Here is a 22,138-nt window from a genome sequence, read left to right on the forward strand (position 1 = left end):
GTCGGGTTGCGTTCAGGTGCTGGCGCTTTTTGCCGCTGGCGCCGCTTGCTGCGCTTCCACTGTGATTTGAGGTGCATCGAATTGAATATTACATCCCTTCAAGTCTGTCGACATCTTGCACACTGATCAGCGTATGCGCCTTATCCCAGACCGTCACGCCGCACTGGATTCATGACTTGATTTCAACTTCTAATTATTAAACGACCCGAATTTGGAGTGAGGTGTTGGGTGTGGCTACGTGTAACTCTATCGTAGGGTGTCCTACTTTTGTGAGCTAAATAACCTGGAACGAAATACTTACACCCTGGATCGTTTTTATGGACCGTGTTCCGTGAATAACTTTCTTCACTGGTGAAAGTTTTCTCACTAATCGCAGTTTTAACACTCTGCTCACCGTTCTCTTACAAAGTCCTAAATGTCAGCTTTACAGATGCCACGTGTGCTCTGCTGATGATGCGTGTTGCGGTAATGACCCCTAAAGGTACACCAAAGTATTTTGTGACTCCGTGCAAATCATTGTGTATGTTACTCGGTCACGTAGACTCACCAAATATGTATCAGTGGCTCGTTTTCAGGTTCAGGGAACACGTATGTTTCGGGTCAACGAGGTTTGATCTCGACTTTTAGGTAAATGACAAACCCGGAGGCCGTTAAGCCTGCGATTTGATCCTTCCGAGCTTTTGTTTCCCCCCTCTCGGGTTGTTTTGTAATCGATAAAGCAGGTGCCCCCCACCCCCCCCAAAAATAAATACAATTAATTCAATAAACGCACAAAAAAACATGACGCTGTCATCTGCAAAGTTGCCCGCGCTGCATCCTGTGGTAATTCCATGTTGCTGCTCTTTCTGTCTCGCACTTAACAACCCTGGTGCGGTGTTCAATCTTAATAATTCCATTTTGCGTTGCTGCAAGGCAGCGGGGCAAAAAGAAATGGCGAAAGCAGCTCGCCGAGTACAACTACAAGGTTTCTTTTGAGGAAAAAGAAGGCAAAAGTCCAGCGGGATTGTACGTTTGACTACTATTTACTATTGACGCCCTATTTTTATTTGTTTATTTATGTTTTTGTGTGTGGAAATGCACAAATGCTACATACTGGATTCTTCAGGACAACAACACCAGAATGCGCCCCAAATCTGACAAGGAAGACAAAAAGAAAGAGAAAACGTCCAATACGGTTTTCCCCCCACCTCACCAAGTCATGGATTTTTGAGGGCTTTCAATGGCAAAATAATCAGTTATTTACAGAAATTCAGCCGAGAAACTCGTCGTGAGCTCGAGTTGAACGTCAGCGTCTTTTTTTAATATATCACTCCATCTACTAGGTATCGCGACATATATCGTAATTTCTCGTGTATAATGTGCATTCCCCGCCCCCCAAAAAATGTCAAAAATCACAATTACACATTGGTATAGGGGGAAATGAAAAAAAACTTTCCCATTTTATAAATGTTTGCCGCCATCTAGAGGTTAGGAAAAAGCAGTACATGGTCATTTCAATATGCCACCGCCACCTAGAGGTTATGAGAAAGGTGTACACTTTCATTCTAATATGCCAGGGCCCCCTAGTGGTTATGAAAAAGGTGTAGCCTACTCTTAATAATAACTCCGCATAATATGTACAGTTGTGCTCATAAGTTTACATACCCTGGCAGAATTGATGACGTTTTTTTTTTTTTTTTTTTTTTAAATATGACTGAACAACAACCATCATTAATTTCTTTATGGTCTATGTTTTGTTTGATGATAATGATTTTCTGAAATGCTTGACAGTTTAATTTGAATCCCATTAAAATCAAACTAAATGTGTTTCGCCTGGCCCTTCATGTCTTTAAAGAATTGTACCCATTTTACAAATTATCCCCGGGTAATCAAACATGTGTGCACAACTTTGTGTTTTCTCATTTACTAAATGAAAGTAGGGCTGTGAATTTAAAGCAAAGAAAAAGAAAGTATCACATGTTCAAATGAAGTGCTTAACTTCAGAATAATTATTTGAAAACAAACCTAACAAAATATGGATAATACTTCATGTTTTGATCATATGGGTCGAAGCACAATCATGCATTGTAAAAATTCATTATACATGGGTAGAAGGGTTTTCCAGAATTTTGAGGTCGGCTTTGGGGCTGCGTATTATACATGGGTGCGCCTTATACATGAGAAATTACAGTACTCTGTTGATAGCATATACTGCATACAGGTATATACTCTTTTGGAGTGTCAGGTGCCTAAACTTGTCCGACATCTGTTGGCATTTGTCTCCCTCATAATCGACATGACAAGACGAGATTCCTAATCTTGATCTTCTCCTAAAAAGCTGTGCTGATCTCAAATCCAAAGCGATGTAACGCCACGCCATCTTCAGGGATGTGTTCGTCGTTACACTCGTTTGCAAACCTGAATTTCATTGACAGGCTGAGCCACGCTTACCCGTTGACAAAGCGACTTGACAAATATGGGCCAGCGCTTTGTCCTTGAGCTCCTCGTCAGGACATCTGGCTCCCCCCCGCGGTGGGATTGGCACTTACCAATTCACGCCCGTCTGGTGTCAAAGTCAGCGAAAGACGCGCAAAGGAAGCGAGGGTGATCGTCGATTAATCAAAGGGGCCCGAAGACATCAACAAAATGTCTCCCTCATTGCTGGGAAATGCGTCAAGTGCATTAATGGCTGCCATCTGCACTCGCCAGCGATGCTCCACGGCACAAATTACGTTTTTTGTTTTTGTTTTTTTTCCCTCGCCCGTTAGCACCCGCCGCCAACTTTGGGTAAATGCGTTTGGCAGTACATTATTAGGATCAGTTGTGACTGTGTCTGAGGAATAACACACAAAAAAAACTGATTGGGAAGTTTTTTTATTTTACAAGCAGTTTGATGTTTTTGTCATTTTTTTTAAGGCCATTATATCTCCCCGGTTAATATGCTCTTGCCAGGGTTTAAGGTTATTTTATGATTGGTTAGTTATATAGTTAGTTAGTCGAGTCATGCTCATGGCACCCCCGAACTTGTTTACGTGTCGCTTTACACCAAGGCGCTTGCCCTCGTTCCATCCTCTGCAGGCGTGTTGTTGCCCTGAAGAAAACCCGCCCCCCCCCACCTGTTCACCGTTGCCGCCGTAACCCCACTGCCGTGTACTTGTGCTCTCTAGGTTACCCGTCGATCGTCCACGGGCGCGGGTTGAGGTCTCGCCTCATGAAGTTGCTCCCGTGCGCCGTCACCAAGTCGTCGGCGAGCGCTAATCAAAGCAAGTTTACTTGAGGCTCTTCTTCTTTTTGTTAGTCAAAGATGACAACGTGATACGACGACGATGAGTAAGAAATTGAGACGTAGTTAACTTGCTCACTGAGGGGACTGGCTAATGCAGTGATTCTCAAAGTATTACTAGCGGTATGCGGGCCCCCTCTAGTGGTACGTGAAAATATCACTGGCTAAGATTCTGCCCTAAACGTCAGCTTTACAGAGATCACGATGTGTTGCGGTCGTAAAGGTAATCCCAGCTCCACTAGCTGCGCTAGCCTCAAACCGCGAGGTTAGCTCGGAACTGCTGCCTCCAAAGTTTGACCTCTTATCCTCGTCCTCCAGACAGCGTCGAAGACGAGCTGGAACTGTCGGCTGTGCGCCACCGCCCCGAAGGCCTGGGACAGCTGGAGGCGCAGACGCGATTCTCCCGTAAGGAGCTGCAGATCCTCTACCGCGGCTTTAAGAACGTAAGTCACACCCCGCATCGGTTCTTTCTTTTCTAGTGCGACCTTCAGCTAGGGAGGCAGAACTCTGGGAGTTTTCAAATTTGGTAATGTTTTCATTGGAATTAACTGTCAATTTACGAAATGCAAAATTTGTTTCAAGGCTGCAGTGTTGAAGCTAAACACTAGGGTGCACCACAATAATAAATACATGATTAAAGAACACATCGATTTCACTATTAATAATGTTACTGATCAGAATTGATTTAGAAAAACAAATTAGGAGAGGGCCACTACTAACATTGATTGCATACAGATGCAGTTCCCTCCAAAAGTATTGGAACGGCAAGGTCAATTCCTTTGTTTTTGTTGTATATTGAAGACAGTTGGGTTTCAGATCAAAAGATGAATACGAGACAAAAGTTCAGAATTCCAGCTTCCATGATCATCATCATTCATCTAGATGTGTTCAACAACTCGGAACAGAGCACCTTTTGTTTGAAGCCACCCACTACTCAAGTGAGCAAAAGTATTGGAACAGACATGATGCAATTAACTTAAAGTGAATCACATTTAATATTTGGTGGCATAACCCTTACTTGCAATAACTGCATCAAGCCTGCGACCCATTGACTTCACCAGACTGTTGCATTCGTCATTTGAAGTGCTTTTCCTGGCCTTGACTGCAGCCTCTTTCAGCTTTTGTTTGTTTCTGGAGTTTCTCCCTTCAGTCTCCTCTTCAGGAGGTAAAATGAATGCTCTATTGGGTTAAGGTCTGGTCATTGACTTGGCTAGTCTAAGACCTGTATATCAATGGATAGAAAGTCATGGGCTCACATTATACATAGGAAGAAGGGTTTTCCTGATTTTTGGAGTCAATTTTGGGGGTGCGCATTATATTCGAGTGCATATTATACATGAGAAATGATGGTGTATAGCACCAAATGACAACAGATGTTTCAGGGAGCAAGTCTAAAACCACACTCCTCACTTATTGGAATAGCAACTGAAGCCTACAAGAGTAAGCACTAGGTGACGGAGGCAAATTGCTTACTGGGAGGGGGAAGCGAGAGACAAGAACATGCAGCGCTACAACTGTCTCGCAATAGGTAATAATGTGTACCGAAAGAGGTTTGTCAATGTTCTCCCCCAGCCAGCAGATTACTTATTTTCAGCATGAAGAGTTCAACAGAAAGGGTTGGATCGGTCAATGAAAGAATTAAGTTCTTCTTACAAATGTATTTATATTATTTTGTATCGATGTCTGCTCATGACAAGACAAAATGTTTACTTCTATCCTTGAATATGATACCTTTTTAATAAAGGAATCCTCAATGTTTCCATATTCCCATGGAAATTTACTGGAACCGTCACCGAAATTTACTGGAAATTTTCCACCCCTTTGAAACCCTTAGCTCATCTTGTCGCTTCCTGAATCCAGCGGGGGGTCTACTTTGTTCACCCGAGGATACCGGCAGAATAACGTCAGGCTTTTAAGGCCCCATGTTCTAACATAAGCTGGCATCATGATGAAATATTGAGCCGTTTGTCCTTGGGACAAGACAAATAAAGTGCCTCCACCTCAAGTGGCAGAATGAGGTCGTTTGTCCAGACTTGTGGCTCAGTCGGCCGGGGCAACGGCCTCGGGCAAGAGGTTGAAGTCCGCTCTCAGTGAGGCCCTTTCCTCCCCCGGATGATTTCCTTTCACATTTCCTTATTACTCGATGGGACGTCGGGAAGGGATTTCACGGGTCACTGGCTTTGCGCCGTACTCGTGGTTTTACGCTCATGGATGAGCAAATGTTACAAGCATATCTGATCGAACAACAGTCCATGCGGATACCGTGTGAACAGGCGGTTTCCTGGGTTAAGCATGTGCACCGTTCCTCACCCTCAAAGTCCTGGCAATTTAGTCAGGAAAAAACATTATGGATACCCAGAATTCATTGCGGTAATGTTTCAAACTGCAGTACTGCAGCAGTGGAAAATCAAGTTAAACATTGCTCTTTACTTGCATGTGTTCCTGTCGCTATTGTTATGAGTGTGCACGTTAAGCACGGCTAAGGTTGGTATTTGTGAATTTATTTCATAAAACTATGACTGTGGGTTGTGTTTTAAACGGGTAAGGTACTCAGTACAGTTTCTTTTTCTGCTAAGAATAAGATCCCAATTGACCTGTGAGTCATTGTTTTACATTTATATCAATTAGCCTATAAAGCTGACTGCATCAGAGACATGCAGCCGAGTAATTGCACTGCATTGACCTTTAAAAAAAAAAAATCTGCGATGCAATAAATGAACCGCAATATACCGTAGAGACGGACTACGATAGTTTTTTTAAGCAGTCGTTTTGTATGGGTTTTTACGTTATACAGTCGGACATCAACTTACAAGTGCCCCACAACGTACGAGTTTTTCAAGTTACGAGCCATCCTGTGGTCGTATTTTTACAGCCCACCACTAGATGGTGCCTGAAAAACGTCACAACATACGGCTATCCCCAGTTCCTTTTTTCCAGTTTGGTTACTTCGGAGTGGAAGTAAAAGTAAAAAGTAAATCTGTTGTCCTCACATTTTCAGTTTTTTGCTCTCGTATTATGTCAAACTTATTTTTTTCTAACCGTGGGTCCCAAGAAAGTGAGTGCTGATAAGAAAAATCGGATGAAGTCCATTGATTTAAAGTTTAAAATCAGAGAAAAACATGAGCGAGGTGTGCCTGTAATTGACTTGTTGAAGCAGTAACAAGCATAGAACTGCTGCGATATGTACTACACTGAAGCAGAAGGAGTCGATAAAGGAGATAACACCAGCCAAGAGTGTTAAAATATTTCTCATATGTGGACCTCTGTCCATGAAAGATGGAGAAGCTGCTAAAAATGATGAAATCATGGCAAAAAAAAAGGTACACACACACACACACGCACACACAAATTAACTTTAGTGAAAGTGAAGTAAAAACATGTAGGAAGTAAGGAAAAACTGTTTCTTTCCTTACATTCTTATGTTTTTACTGGATTTAAAAAAAAAAATAGAATAGCGTACAGTGCTACTTTTTTTTTGTTTAAATCACAAAAACCTTTAATGTACAGTCTATATGTTTCAGATGTGTAAAATTATTTTTAAAATGTTTTTGTATGGGCCATTTTCATATTATTTGATCAATAACGGTAAAGACATAAAAAAAAATCTAATTTGGCCATTTTTTTTATGTGCCTTGGTTTTGGGTACCGTTTCTCGTGTATAATGTGCATTTGCCCCCCCACAAATTCTCAAAGGTCAGTGAGCATTATACATAGGGATAAGGGAAAATGAAAACAAAAAAACTTTCACATTTTATAAATGTATGCCGCCATCGAGAGGTTATGAAAAAGCTGGACACTTTTGTTCCAATATGCTACCGCCACCTCGAGGTTATGAAAAAGGTGTAGCCTACACTTTCATTCCAATATGACAGGGATACATATGACTAAATATATGTACAGTTGTGCTCATAATTTTACATACCCGGGCAGAATTTGTGACATTTATATATATATATATATATATTTTAATATGACTGAACGACAACCACCATTAATTTCTTGATGGCTATGTTTTGTTTAATGATAATGCTTTTCTGAAACGCTTGAAAGTTTAATTTGAATCCAATTAAAATAAAAGTGTTTCACCTGTTCCTTCATGTCATCATCATATGGGTAGAAGCAAAATCATGCATTGGAAACATGCATTATACATGGGTAGAAGGGTTTTCCAGACTTTTTAAGTCAACTTATAGGGGTGCGGGTGCGTATTATATATTGGTGCACGTTATACACAAGAAATTACGGTAAATGTCGCCTATGCTTAAATAGGCACACTTAAAGTCAAACGTGTATAACGGTATAGACAGGCAGCTTCCTAAAAATCATATGTGCTGAGTGTGCAATTGTCTGGCAGGAATGCCCGAGCGGCGTCGTCAATGAGGAAACCTTCAAAGACATTTACGCCCAGTTCTTCCCACAGGGAGGTTGGTCCTCTCTCGTTTTGTTCAAAATGTCAAAATTCCATTTAAGCAAGACGAGTTCGATTCCTCCCCCGCTCGCTTGTCTCCACAGACGCGTCGACGTACGCTCACTTCCTGTTCAACGCCTTCGACACGGATCACAACGGCTCCGTCAGCTTTGAGGATTTTGTGACGGGTCTTTCCATCCTACTGCGGGGCACCATTCAAGAGAAACTCAACTGGGCTTTCAACCTCTATGACATCAACAAAGATGGTTACATCACCAAAGAGGTACAGTCACTGTATGTCTAATTGAAATTTTCTGGATTATTATTCATAAGAGACAATGTTGTTCTGCAGGAGATGCTCGACATCATGAAGGCCATTTACGACATGATGGGCAAATGCACGTACCCCGTGCTCAAAGAGGAGACTCCGCGCCAGCACGTAGAAGTATTCTTTCAGGCAAGTTCAGGATTGGAGCAATTGAAATCGGTGTAATGGTCTACCAAGTATGTATTTTACCCTTTTATGAAGATAGAAGGCTTCGATTTAGCATCATGGGCAAATGCTAAAAAGGGTTGTAGCGCAATGGAAAAGGTCATGTTTAGGGCTGGCGAAAACAAATCTTAATAACTCGGCTAAGTCGACTTCAAGAATAGGTCGACACAAAATGTATGCCTCGAAGCGACGTCAGACCCCCCTGCCTCAAAAGGAGTTCCGCCCAGAATCTTGTTTACGCTGCCAGAACCCATATTTCACATGGACATTTGTTGCAGACCGACACGGTGTTGGGCCAATGATAAACTTTGCCTAAAATGACAAAGCAGCATCTGTAAGTGATTTTAAGGACAATGTTAGATGTGTAATGTACATATAACATGATGGGTATGAGTGAGCTGAATGGTAGTTAGCGTTTTGTTTTTTTTTACCCACTGCATTAATGCTAATCACGACTGCTAACCGTTTACCATTTTGCTGTCTCAAATTCATATATTTATTTATTTATTTTAGTCATAGTGGGGGTGTGATTGTTATTCGATGAGGAATTGAGGAACGCAATTTTTGCTGTTTTTAACTCATTTTGGGGCGCGGAATCCCAAAAAACTGAGCTCACTCAGTTTTTCTCTATCACAAGTTTTTGAACAAAGAAATATAAACAAAATTTAAAAAAAACACAAAGATGGAATAGTTGCAAGCTTTGAAAACAACAACAAAAACAGCATAAAACGAAATAGAACTTACAATGGTATGCCCATGGTTACAAGGTTAAGAGAAAAGCTAGCACAAATCCTCTTAATTCCTACTATGCTAGCTTTCTGTATGCAGATATTGATAGTACTGACCTATAGGGAGCTGCACACACCTCTCACTCAATTGTGACTGCACAAACAAGTTGCCACGTAGCTGTAGATGAGTCCAATCGTAATCAGCTGGCAAGTCTTACTACAGCTAATCAGTGGAATTGTGCTTATCTGGAGGGTAAACTGTGGAGAGAAAAAAAATGACTGCATGCCAATTTTTGTTGTAATCAGCATAAAAATCTAACTCAACAGAAAATTGTTTTCAAATTGTTCCCCAGTGTAATCAATAGGAGAATTGATTCTTACTTTGTTCGATAGTGGCAGCCCTTGTCATGGTATTTAATGATTCAAAATTTCCCCTGTGCGAGAATTAGGGAGAAATGACCTTAAAGCAATGGAAAAAGGTCATGACCTCACGAACGAGTCCAGATTTTACCCTGTTCAAGAGTTACGGGGGAAAATCTTGATTTTGAAAGTGTAAAGGAATGTGGCGCAGTGGAAACAAATCAAACAAATTTTTATTTTTGTTCCTCTCCTCCACTCACAGAAAATGGATAAGAACAAAGACGGCGTGGTGACCATAGACGAGTTCATCGACTGCTGCCAAAATGTAAGCGGCGACGTCGTGGCGTTCGAGCGCACCATCCGCTGTCTTAACCGCCGTGCTTTCTTTGTTTTGTCGCCAGGATGAAAACATCATGCGCTCCATGCACATCTTTGAAAACGTCCTTTAACTTTACGCCCCGCGGAGATCTTGTATGCAGACCTCCACTCATAACATGTTGTTCATGGCTGAGAACACGGCGGAAATATTTTTAATTTTTCTCCCCCGGGTGATATCACTGTGACCTTGGGGTGACCGTTCATCCACATTCCGTCTGTTAATTCCAGTTATTATTATTATTTCAAATTGTATCTAAAAGTGGTTCTCTTTTTCCCCCCACCAAGTACCACCACCATGGCCAACAGTCGTAGTATAGTAGTGCTCATCCCAAAAAAAAAAAAAAAAAGCAACAGGTTTTATTCCTAAAAACGATATTTATTATTGTTACATTATGCACAGTTTAAACATCAACATTGCACTTAAATATAGGAAAGAGGCGTGGGGGGGGGGGGGGGGGGGGGAAGTACTTAAGTGATTCAAATAAAATGTCTTTTAAGGTTAAATACAACTGAACTGTACTTAATCAATGTACTTGAGAAAATTTCACGTACCACTAGAGGGAGCCTGCATACCACACTTGGCGAATCATTAAGATTATACTGTATATATAACAGCAGTGTCGACCAGAATTGTACTGAATGGCTTTTTCCACACAAGCACACAGATAGTTTATATTAAATTCATGTATAGAACATCCATTTTCAGATCAGCTTATAGACAGCAGTAAGTAATTGGACTTTTTAAATATTTTCATTTTCAAGAACTTTCTTTCCGTTTCATGTAATTTATATGCTGTTATGCTCATTGTACAGTGCCGTTTTGATTTAAAAATTATGTATGTATGTTTCCTTTCACTTCCCTAGAATGACTCCTAATGTTGTATATCTATGACAGGCACGTGTGTTGGATTTATTATTTTTCTCCAAGGTAAGGAAAACAAATCCAAACATGTCATTTCTACATTTCTGTAAATATACCACGAAGTGAAAATAAACTTATGAATATGAATGATCTACTTTTCCAATTTGGCTTCATAGACTAGATTTTGGGCAAATTTATTGTAGTATTCATGTCATGTTTTTCTTTTGTACTGTGCTGCCCTCTGGTGGCGTCATTGTATATCTTTTTTTTTTTTTTTAACGATAAAATAATACACTCAAATGACCTGAGGTTATGTTTTAATTCAAACCAAAATAGGCTGTCAAATATCAACTAAAAGGCAGATGGCAAAAGTTGCATTTATCTTGTACAAAAAAACGACATTTGAAGGCAGCACAAAGGACAATATGGAATTAGGAACGTTGAGGTGCACAATTTTGCAGGAAATGAAATGGAAATGTATTCTTTCAACTTCCCTCTTTAAAAAAAAAAAAAAAAAAAAGTTCCTTGTCTCGTGATCATTCTGGATTGACTGGCATTAAAAGTAACCCAAATTTGCTTGATATAATGAGTACAATAACACGAGGGTTTAATGTGAAATTCCAACGTAGGGCCATTTGTCTGGGGTCGATCACCAGGCAGGAATGTAGGTGAAAAGGCAACTTTGGCACTTGCGGGGTTAAACGTCACTCTCCGCTTTCTGCGTTTGGTCCAGGAATGTGAAAATTCCCTTCGAGTTTCTGGTGAGGGGATTTTATTTTATTTTTTTCCCTCTCCTTCCCTTCCCTAAGTGAGCAGTTGTCTGATCTCCTGGTGAACATAGCAAAGAAAGTCCATGTAGGAGGTGCCGCCGTGCAGGCCTTTGTCCTCCACCAGGAATTCGCGGAACATCATCTCGGGCTTGTCCTTCTGTCGCACGATGTGAAGCTGTGAGGGAACAAAACAACAACAGCAACAAAAAGAGAAAAATATCAGCATTTTGGAAATAAGAGGTTTGTGCTGTGGAATTTAACGATGCAATGATAGGTAGTTTTCACATGTGTGTTACCTTCATTGATCTGGACCTCTTTTCCAGAAGGTCATTAATGATGGATCGGACCTTCTTGGACAATGGATTGTCCAGCTCCGGCAGCACACACTGATAGGGGGGGGGGGGGGGGGGGAATGAATTGGTAAGTCAATATTTTGCATCTTAAATCGACCTGTTTGGGGTGGGGGTGGATTAAATTTGTTCTATTGGCCTCACTTTTTGAAAACGGTTTTAAAAAAAATAATACAATCTGCATAGTTTCAATATTGACAATTTTGGTTAATTAACTTTCCTGTTATGCTGTAGGATATTTTGTATACATTTAAAAAGCTAAGGGGGAGAAAAAAAAAAAAAAAAAAGATTCACCTTATTTTTTTCCCTTTTTAAAACTAAGATAACTGAATTTGCATTGTGTTATACATTTTTGGGGGATAGTTAAATGTAGAACAGGTCACACTGACCCATGAACAACACGAGGGTTAAACCTACCCCCCAAGAACGCGATTGCTGTTCTAGAGAGAGGAACGTTTAACGAGAGGGCGCGTCGGAGGATTGCGGGTTCTGACCATGTGGGCCTGTAGGTGGGCGAGGGAGGGCACGTTAAAGAGGCTCTGGATCACATCCGGCGGGCTGGCCTGGCCCAACCAGAGGAACAAGGCGTGGCCGTTCTCCAGCAGGAACACGCCGCCGTCCGCCAGCCGCTCCTCGGAGCAGCGCACCGGGGTGGGCGGGACCTCGCTGCTAACATCCATGTTGTGCTAGAAAAAAAATCCCAAAGTGATTTGACCTTTATTCCGCTTGTTGCCTGCCATTGATGTATGTACTCTGGCGCCTATTGTTTCCAAACATGATGAAAAGGTCCATACCAGCGGGATAAGGCGCGGGTAGAGCAGCAGTTGGGTTTCCTCCGCCGCCATGGCCATGACCGCGAGCCTCTGATGGGCCCGCTCGTCTGTCGACAGCTCTGTGCTGCCGGTCAGCGGGGCCGTTTTCATCAGGCTGTTCATGTAGACCGGCAACACCTTCATGGCGTCGGGCAGGATCAGCTACACAGTACAGAGAAGGCCGCACGTCACGTGCTTTGGTAGGATTATAGTATTAGAATACTATGCCTTTACAACAATTTGGGAAAACCCAGATAATGATGTCATGTCTTTTGGAAAACCACTGCTTCTTTGAGTAACAGCATGGGAAAGTCAAACGAAATCTGCCAAGATATAAAGAAGAGAATTGTGAACTTGCACAAGTCTGCTTCATCCTTGGGTGCAATTTCCAGATGCCTGTAGGTGCCTCGTTCATCCGTTCAAACAATTATTCGCCGGTGTAAACGGCATGGGAATGCCCAGCCGTCATACCACGCAGGAAGGGGACGGGTTCTGTGTCCCAGAGATGAACGAGCTTTGGTCCGAATTGTACAAAGGTAAAAGACCTTGTGAAGATGCTGGCTGAAGCTGGTAAGGGTGGGTCATTATCACCATTACCATGAAGAAGCCATAACACCAAAAGAAACCTCAAAAAGCCAGATACTAGTTTGCAAACGCACACAGGGAAAAAGACCTGAAAACTAAAAAAATAATAATAATTTGCAGTACATTATGTTGTATCAATTGAATAACTGCATATGTATAGGGGGACAGTGTGCAAATAAAACAGACATAATGAACTAATTACTCCTCCCTAACTTGGCTTTGACCCAATTAAAAACTCTTGAACACAAATCTGTACCATCCCTGTATGACCGCCGCATTTCTTAAAAAAAAAAAAAAAAAAAAAAAAAAAAAAAAAAAAAAAATTTAAAATACAAATCCAACAGCATTTACATTTCACATAGTTGTGTTTAATCGGCGCGAGGATTTCGTCGACAATTCCAAAGCTTTTTGGAGGCTCACCTGGCTGGCGACCGAGCCGCTGCCGCAGTTCTTCCTGTAGCAGGCCAGCATGTGCGCCGTCTGGTTGACCAGAATGTCCCGCACGTTCTTCAGGGGCTGATTGAGGATGGCGCGGTTGGCTGCGGGGACGCCACACGAGCATTTATCCCGTATTCGTCAGATCCAGCTCAAGGTCCAAGTACTAGTACGCTCACTAGTAAGTCAAAACTAGTGCCACTTTTCGCTTACAAGGACACAATTAAACCTCACTAGCACTCCGAGGCCCAGCTAGTAGCTAACTAACTTAAACGGGTAAGATACCCATCTTAAGGTCTGTTTACTAGTACACTCTTTGTTCTGACTAGTAGGACAACTTTGGCATACTCGTGAGTCAAAACTGCACAAGTGGACAACTCTGTGTACTCGTATGCCAAAGTTCTAGACAGGTGTATGATTATTACATGTACATAAATTGATGGATAACTTAGTTTTGAAATCAGAAGCCAATTAAAACACATTTCAACTATTTAAATCCATGTATGGAGACAGTTTGCAATTTTGGTGTTTTAGCAAAACAACAACAAATAACATTAAGTCGCCACATGATTTGCGTTCGCGGGCCACATAGAATGATGCGGCCATTCTACTAGTGCGCTGAATTGACAAAGAGCGTACTAGGACACGCACTTTAAGCTGGATATCCAGGATGGATGCGGCGTAAATGCTCAAACTGCATTTCCTCGGTTTGACGTCCAACTCACCCGATTTGGCGAAGAAGTTGACGAGCGAGTCTGTCTCGCAGCTCTTGTAGAGCTCGGACAAGTGCGAGCTGCAGTTGAGGCCGAGGTTGAAGACCCGCAGACGCCGCTGCCCGCCGATCGTGGTGTACAGCAAGGCGCACTGGGGGGAGCCGGTTCGGTTGGTTTGGCGCGCGCGGTCGGCCGCGTCGAAAACGGGTTAGGGGCCACGTACCTGGATGAACGCGCCCGTCTCCTCGCTGAGCGCGTCGTCGTGCTTGAACTCCACCGTCACCGCCTTGTCGCAGTCCACCGCCGCCATCTCCACGTCGGTGGTGTTGTTCATGTGGATGGCGCCGAAGAAGTCGGTGGCTCTGAAGCCTGAAACATTAAAATAATAATAATAATAATAAAGTGCTTTTAAGAGTATGGGAGAGGTTAATAGGATTGTGGAGAAGATTAAAAAGAATCCGCTTTGAATATCTATAAATAATCCCAAAACATAAAAAATAAAGTGCAATTCCTGTACGTACTGTAGTATCCATGTGACATTAAGGGGCGTGGCTTCATAAGTAACATCAGGAGCTGGAGTTGCTGACATATTACTGATTTTTGCCACAGTCACTTGAAACGTACAGCTTCTCACCTGTACTGGTACGAACACGCATGATGGCATCAAAGCCGATGCTCTTCTGCACTTCCTTCCTCAGGTCCCGCAGGAAGTGCTCGCCGTCCGTGTCCACCTGCGACGCCGCCGCACCGTTAAGAGAAGCCAGCAGGCGGCCGGGCGGAAGCCAGCGGGAGCCTCACCTGGAAGTTGTTGTACTTGAAGACGGAGCCGCCGGTGTGCGACGGCACGTCCGCCAAGGTGGCCACGTCCACGTACTGGTTGGGGAAGAGGAAGAGGTCCACGCTGCAGCCCTGAGCCACGCAGTCCTTGGAGAGCTGCTCGTACGTGGCCTTGAGCGGCTGGAACAGCGTCTTCTCTTTGTCCGTGTTCACCAGCTTTTTGTCGTCCCTGTTCTTCAGCTTGCCGGGAGCTTCCGCGGTGGGCATGGACGAGTGGAAGACGAAGAGCTTGCCGCTGCATTCCGCTTCCTGGTGGAACGAGAGGCCCGAACGCCCCCCCCTTCAGTGTGACGGTCTACAGCGGCTCTGGAATTTCCTACCTTTGATACAGACCTTGAACGCCTCCACAGCGGCCTGGATGACGGGAGCGAAAACCGTTTCGCTCTCGTTGGTGTCAGTGAACATGTCGGGGATCTGGTTCAGGAGGCTGTGAGGCACGCAAAGTGAAAATAATAACGATTTTAATTATGATAATTGAAGCCCATTATAATTGCATTGACTTTTTTTGTTTGTTTAAACCCAAAAACCCTCTTGAATAAGCAGGAATAAGCAAGTTTGGGGAAAAAAAATAATTTCATCCGGGGAAAAAAAAGGGAAAAATGGGGGGAAAAAATCCCCCCCAAAAATTGGAACCATTTTGAAAAAAAATATATAATAATTTAAAAAACTGAGTATGCAGTAGTCCACTGTACTTGTCTGTCATGGAACTCTGCGGTGTATAGCAATCATTTTTCGGGGTTTTAATGCAAATCCTGTATGGTACTGAAAACCTCATATCGATTTAAATGCGGTTCCACCTTTTGATGCCGTCGCGAGTACGACGGGGGGTCTTTCTTACTTGTAGACGAGCGCCCTGGACTCCTGGAAGTCGACGAGGAAGCCGTCGGGGAGCGGCACGTACATCTCGGCCACGTCGGACACCACCATCATCTGCGGCTGCGACATGGAGCTCTTGACGTTGTAGAAGTGGAGCGTCTTGTTGTAGGTGGCGAAGCCCACCTTGATGGCCGAGCTCTCGGCGCCCTCCTCCCTAGCGAGTGAATCAAGTACATTTTAGCCATGAAGCACACATTATACAGTTCATAATTGTATATACACAGTAAACGGCTCTGGAACTCAAGGTTTTTGTTGAAGCATTTATTTGCAGGAAAATATATATTCAAATATTTATACCGGTATGGCTGCCTAAACAACTTTGAACACACACTGGACTCTAGCATAGCTGCAATGACCGAGCTCGGCCCCGGTCACCATGGTAACAAAAGCCAGAAGACAAGAAATTGGGGAGTGTAAAGCGTATATTGACTGCTGAGAGGCTGACATGCCAAGGATTTGGACATTTTTAAGTTAAACAAGGCCTCTAAACAATGATCAAATGAACAGTTGTCAAATAATTTGATAATCGATTAACACATTCACTGCCATTGACGGCTTTAGAAGTCAAATATCCATGTTAACTGGGAAGGCTGGCAGTGAATGAGTTAATTGTCGATTTCAATTTTAAATTGCTCGTCAGCAGGATTAGAGTGAAATAGCGCTACCTCGGAGGCAGGTTGGGGAATTTATTTAGTTTTCCACATTCCTGAAAGTGGATCCAGTTTTTACCTGGGCAGCTTGTCTAGCAGCGTCTTCAGCTCGTCGCATATGAGCCTGACCAGCCCGCTCTTGATGTTGTTGTAGGACACGTCGATCATGAAGATGTAGGCGGGCGGATTGGGAGGCTTGTTGTTCTGCGGAGGACGCGAGTACACGTCAAGTGCGGCCGCTCGGCTCCGCTCGTCGTCGTGCCTTGAAATACCTTGCAGTAGTCCAGCGTGGCGACCATCTCGTAGGATCCCAGCGACAGCTCCGCCCGCTCGTAGAGGTCCACCCGGCGGCCCATGTGATCCAGATGTTGGAAGTAGAAGACGGGCACTGGAGAGGGCAACAAATTTGGTTGGAATGCTTCAAAACATCACCTCCTACCATTGTCTCCTTTCATTTTTGAGGGTGGCACCTTCATTGACGCAGCTGCAGAAAGCGCACTGGTAGCGGCGGCCGCCGTCGATGAACTGCATGTAGGGACACATGTAGGCCTTGCATCGGTTGCAGCGGATGGGACCGCTTTCGCCGTGGTTCACCAGGTACAATGGCGTCTGACCGCACAAGATCCAAAAGGAGGTGGGGTCAAAGGAGGTACACTATTTAAGAAGCAACTGTATCCAAAATGATAAGATGTAGTCATTTAACGATATATAGTATCATTTTTCTGACATTTCAGAAATAAAAAAAAATAATAATTTGAATTTGGGACGAGTCAACCACAAATATGCGCCATCGTCACACTGAGAAATGTGACTCGTTGAATTTAGCAGGTGTAATATAAATTAGCGTGTATCTGTTAACCTACCTCATTCTTAGGCAAACGGGCAAACGGTTTGATAATGCAGGCCAGCGGCACCTGGCACTGTTTGGCCAGGTCGGCGGTGCACGGCAAGGAGTAGGTGGTGCAGCGGATGAACCTGGGACTGGCGTGGCCTACAAAGGATCAAATTCAGAGTGAAGACAAGGGCTGGGAAAGAATAAATAAATAAATGAAATAAATCAAAAATAAATGTTTGCCTCGAAGCTCTTTGCGCCACTGTTCGTGTTTTACACGGGACAATTATTGCAGGCGCATGCATTGTTGGTCCAGTGAAAATATTGCCCCCCCCCAAAAAAAACGACAGAAGAACATCTAGAAGTGTTTTGTCAGACACTGTCCGATGTGTAACGTACACATAACATGTATGAGTGCGCTACAATGACAGTTGACCTAAAATGGCAATGGCTAGCGCACTAATGCTAGTCGTGGTTGCTAACCGTTTAGCATGGGCTAATTTTGGTGGTGTCGCAAATTCTGTACACTTGAGTTTATACAATATACTCAGGACCAAAATATGCAAGGGGTGGGGGTGGGGGGGGGGGGGGGCATTACTCGATGGAATAGTCAACTGGATAATCGATTCTAAACAGATTTGACAGTGACAGTCCGAGACAAGAGAAGGATCAAGTTGTTTCGAGGAGGGAGGGAAGCGGGCTACTACCTTGGTCTTGCACCGTGAAGTTGGTGGTGACCAGAGGTGGAACTTGTCCTCTGATGTTGGTGCCGAAGACTTGCCCCCCGTGTCTGGCTTGGTCGTCCCCAATGACTTGGGTCTGGAATCGAACAAGGCATTGACCGATCGACCGATTCGCAGCGGCACGAGTGCCGCACGGGCGGTCCACTCACCGTGCTGGGGATGGAGTCCAGATCCAGTTTCTTCTGGGGCGGACCGGCTTGTGGGCCCAGTCCTGCAGGGAAGCCCCCTGGCTGGGGTCCTGCCATGTGGCCTCCCATAAACTGACCTATTCATAAATCATGGCACATATTATCCCGCACCAAAATTCCATATACTAATAGTCATTGCCTTCACTTTTAAAAATGACCAATTTTTCAGTCTTCCACAGGATTCCCAAATTTAGCGCAGACATTTTCCATATTGACTTCCACCTCCCACATTTCTCAACTCATTCAAAACCACTCAACTATTGTCTTTTTTTTTTTTTTTTCCCACTACGTCGTCATTTTTAACATTTCCACATCTGGCATTCAATATTTCAACATTTAACCGATGATTTGAAATCATATCAGTTCAGCATTAGATTTTCAACATTCAGATTCGCTGGTTCTCTTAACTTTTTATATAAAGAGCCCCTAAAAAATACGTTATAATTTCTAATATTTCCACCAAAAAAAAAACAACATTTAAATATTAACACTGCTTAAATGTAAAATAAAAATAAAAACAAATGCGCGTAATGATTCAATTATAATGTATTGCACATGAAATTAAAACAGTTATTAAAGATGAAATGCTCATGTATTTTACTTCAAAGTTAAATACAACTGAATTATACTTAGGCAGCAATTATTTCGCGTACACCAAGAGGGAGCCTGCGTCCCACACTTCGAACAATCACTGTTTTAGTTCTAAGATATTTATTTTATTAGTTCTATTGATTTCCCCAAATCAAAAGGGTCACCGTTAATGTACCTGCTTGTTGCGGGTACCCAAGCGGACCCGCAGGCCCAGGACCTGGCTGATGGAACCCTCCGGGCCCTGTAGGAGGAGCCGGTCCAGGGAAGGGTCGGCCCATGCACGCGCTTGCCGGCGGGGCCATCTTCGGTTGCATGAGGGGCTGCGCGGCGGCCGGAGGCGGGGGTGCCCGGAAAGGCTGCTGGGCCACGGGGCTCGTCGCGGACGGGGGGTTCTGAACGGGTCCTGGAAGAAGCGAGACGCACCCCGTTGGTTCCCCGCCCGAGGCTGACATGTTCGGGACGGCTTACCGTAGTTGCCCAAGTTCATGGCGCTCATCTGATTGGCGAGCGGCATCGGCGGAGGCGGGGCCGGAGAGGCCATGCTGTTGTACGACGACTGCGCAGCTTGTCCGAAACTGGACGGTGGATACCTAAAAAAAAGAAGAAAAAAAAAAAGTGAAGGGAGTTGCATTTTCTAATTTCCTCGCAGGGAAGCATGCAGACCTTTGTGGATGAGCCCCATTTTGCTGGTTGTTTGGATTATAAGGAATGGACCCAGGAGGTGGAGGCACGCCGGGAGCCGAGGACATCGGCGACTTCAGCGCAGCTAAGCACGCACACACACACACACACACACACACACACATATATATATATATATATATATATATATATATATATATATATATATATATATATATATACATACATTGGAATTCTCCTTACTGTCCATACTTGCACATTAAATGGAAAAAAACAAAGAACGCAAACCAGGGAGCACGTAACAGCGACAGATTCGCAGAAGCAAGATATTTCCCTTCCGTGGTCTCATTTAAGAGAATTGTTTGATGCAGTCGGCAATGATTGGTGGAAGCAAAATTCTCAATCTGATACGAAAAACACCAGCTGGTAATTTGTAGTTTTAATCAGTCAGTTCACAATGTTAGCAAAGCTATAGGAACACGTTTTGATAGCAAAAAAAAACAAAAAAAACTAAACTGAGCAAACACTCATTAGATCTTGGTTTGGGAAAAAAGAAAAAGAAAAAAAAAAAGTTTTCCATGTGCCAAGTAATCAAAAGCAGAAAAAAAGGTCATTTTTACTTTTATACTTAAATCCAATTTAAAGTGTACTTTTACTGAAGGAATTGAATCAGTTGTAGTTCTGCTTTTACCGACTCTTTTTTGTTGTTGTTGTTGTTGTATTTATTTATTTATTTATTTTTAACTATCTGTGAATACTTTTGCTCCGCATGAGGTCTGCTCACCCGTAGGAGGCCCCGCGTACGCCTGAGGTGCTCCTCCGTAGTGTCCGTAGTGGGGCTGGGCAGGACCGGGCCCGAATCCGCCTTGGTAGCCCCCCAACCCCTGCTGCGCCTGGGAGTACGGCGGTGCGGCAACGTAACCCTGCTGACTCATTTGGACGCTCTTCTCATGCCAAGAACTGGCCTCCGACAGTCTGCGAGGAAGCAAAAGCGCACTTTAAACATTTACCAAACCGATACAAAAAAAAACCAATAAAAAAAGTTAGCATTTCATATTTCCTTTGGAAATTTCAAACAAAAATCAATACAAACGGTTAAACTGGCATCTATTGGCTCCACCGATTGGTTTAGTAGGGAGTTAAATGAGTTCAAATCCATTTTGGCCAGCGACGACAAGATCTGATACTTCACACGTGCAACCACGTGCAAAATGGACCTTTGAGATTGCTCGTTGGGAGATAAAGCGGGCGTATCTGCTTGCGTATTATCCTTTATTATCTATAAGAGGAGCTACATAATAGAAACACACCCGCATTGCAGAAATACACAATACCAAGCAACACAGGTCACATTTGTATGCAGTGGGCTGAAGGCATAAGCCAACTAAACACCCGCTGTGTGCCCTGCTGCCAATAGGGGGCCCCAACGAGCAACTAGCCAACAGCCTGGATTATTTTTTATTTATATATTTATTCATTTTTGCAAGTATACATAGTCGTAACAACTAACAAAAAAAGTTACAGGTTTGGATTAAGGTCGTTTGTTTTTTATTTTTGTTAGCTTTTGTCCATTTTTTTAGTTGTTTTCTTCCATTTTTTTCCATCATGTCTTAGGTACCTCTACTCTGTTACACCGTTATTTAGGCATTGTTTTTTTTTTTTTATGCAAATACTGTATAACGCTGTTATCTTTTTAATGCATGCGTGATTTTAGATCAGGGGTAGTCTTTTTTTTTTTTTTTAACTTTTTTTTTTTTGGGATTGTAATGCATATTTTATTTGATTTCACAGGCTTGCCGGTAACGCTGCGTCAAATGCACCCGTTGACTGACAAGCCCCTTGGTGGTCTACCCCACCCAAAACCGAAACCAAAAGTAAAAGGCATGACAAATGTAATGCCTTGTTTTTTAAAAAAAAAGAAAAAAAAAGAAGGCTGACCACTGTAACACTTGCCACGTCAAACTGTTAGGACAGCTCCAAATTCTTCCCGACGAGCGCCAATGAAGCTAAATACGCTTTTATATTCCAGTCCGATGACATTATGTTTTTATTCGAGACCAATGACATTTAAAAACAAAAAAATCCCCACAGAGCGTATCCTGCTAGCTTAGCGCCCCCCCCCCCCCCCCCATAAGTGTCAAGTTTGCCGTTAAAAACTCGTACCACGAACAGACTCGCTCAGTCGTGCGTGCGATGCAACGGGTGGGGTGAATACGCGGTGGCCACGCGTGTAAATGTGGCTTGTTGTTTGTGTTTACCTGTGCGATGGGCTTGAGTTGGCCTCGTCTGGTGGATTCGCGGAATGCCGAGTGCCACGTCAAACTCCAAAAGCAGCGGGCGGTCGGTGTGACGTCGGCAGAAGGGGAGGGAGGGAGGACAGCAAGCCACTTCCGCTTTCAAAATTACACCGGAAGTTAGCGTTGCAAGCTATACAACAATAGCTCAAATAATAAAGGAAGTATGCGGTGAATAAATCGACCAAAACCGACATCAACATGTGTACTTACTTATTTTTTAAATATAAAACTGTGAGCAGGCAAAAAAAAAAAAAAAAAAAGTTTTAAAAGGGCTTTTCGGAGACTCGGTTTCTGCTAACTTGACTCGGTTTCTGCTAACTTGACTA

The 22,138-nt window shown here is 43.3% G+C and overlaps 2 protein-coding genes across 3 annotated transcripts in view; one reads left to right on the forward strand and one right to left on the reverse strand.

Annotated features, from left to right (window-relative positions):
- Nucleotides 1-10,063, forward strand: part of kcnip4a (potassium voltage-gated channel interacting protein 4a) — a 25,006-nt gene extending 14,943 nt beyond the window's left edge. The window contains exons 2-7 of one of the 2 annotated variants that reach the window (XM_061668962.1): nucleotides 3,581-3,705; nucleotides 7,617-7,686; nucleotides 7,775-7,953; nucleotides 8,023-8,127; nucleotides 9,514-9,576; nucleotides 9,653-10,063. In XM_061668962.1, the coding sequence (XP_061524946.1) occupies nucleotides 3,581-3,705; nucleotides 7,617-7,686; nucleotides 7,775-7,953; nucleotides 8,023-8,127; nucleotides 9,514-9,576; nucleotides 9,653-9,700 (590 nt within the window). In that variant the 3' untranslated portion in view covers nucleotides 9,701-10,063. Of the gene's footprint in view, nucleotides 1-3,580; nucleotides 3,706-7,616; nucleotides 7,687-7,774; nucleotides 7,954-8,022; nucleotides 8,128-9,513 lie in introns of both variants that reach the window. The other variant, XM_061668961.1, reaches the window with a different exon arrangement.
- sec24d (SEC24 homolog D, COPII coat complex component) lies at nucleotides 9,985-21,866 on the reverse strand. Its single transcript, XM_061668960.1, has 22 exons — nucleotides 21,774-21,866; nucleotides 20,300-20,490; nucleotides 19,537-19,639; nucleotides 19,342-19,463; nucleotides 19,049-19,276; nucleotides 18,244-18,359; nucleotides 18,059-18,170; nucleotides 17,383-17,510; nucleotides 16,990-17,128; nucleotides 16,792-16,907; nucleotides 16,599-16,723; nucleotides 15,832-16,023; nucleotides 15,327-15,420; nucleotides 14,955-15,242; nucleotides 14,791-14,887; nucleotides 14,380-14,525; nucleotides 14,169-14,307; nucleotides 13,429-13,547; nucleotides 12,406-12,585; nucleotides 12,106-12,297; nucleotides 11,558-11,647; nucleotides 9,985-11,436 (listed from the first exon to the last, which is right to left on the reverse strand). The coding sequence occupies exons 2-22, from the start codon at nucleotides 20,448-20,450 to the stop codon at nucleotides 11,296-11,298; spliced, it is 3,018 nt and encodes a 1,005-aa protein (XP_061524944.1). The 5' UTR covers nucleotides 20,451-20,490; nucleotides 21,774-21,866; the 3' UTR covers nucleotides 9,985-11,295.
- Nucleotides 21,867-22,138: the final 272 nt, after the last annotated feature.

This window comes from Phycodurus eques, chromosome 23 (assembly GCF_024500275.1).
Source record: "Phycodurus eques isolate BA_2022a chromosome 23, UOR_Pequ_1.1, whole genome shotgun sequence".
Classification (NCBI taxonomy): domain Eukaryota; kingdom Metazoa; phylum Chordata; class Actinopteri; order Syngnathiformes; family Syngnathidae; genus Phycodurus; species Phycodurus eques.

Bases quoted from the DNA above. Each gene is read 5' to 3' on its own strand.
- sec24d (XM_061668960.1), bottom strand. From the start codon at position 20,450: ATGAGTCAGCAGGGTTACGTTGCCGCACCGCCGTACTCCCAGGCGCAG. The intron at 16,908-16,989 runs GTGCCACCCTCA...TGCCCTCTCCAG, and splicing joins CTGCAGCTGCGTCAATGAAG to TGCCCGTCTTCTACTTCCAA. The intron at 16,024-16,598 runs GTAAAAACTGGA...TTCACTCGCTAG, and splicing joins CTGCTAGACAAGCTGCCCAG to GGAGGAGGGCGCCGAGAGCT.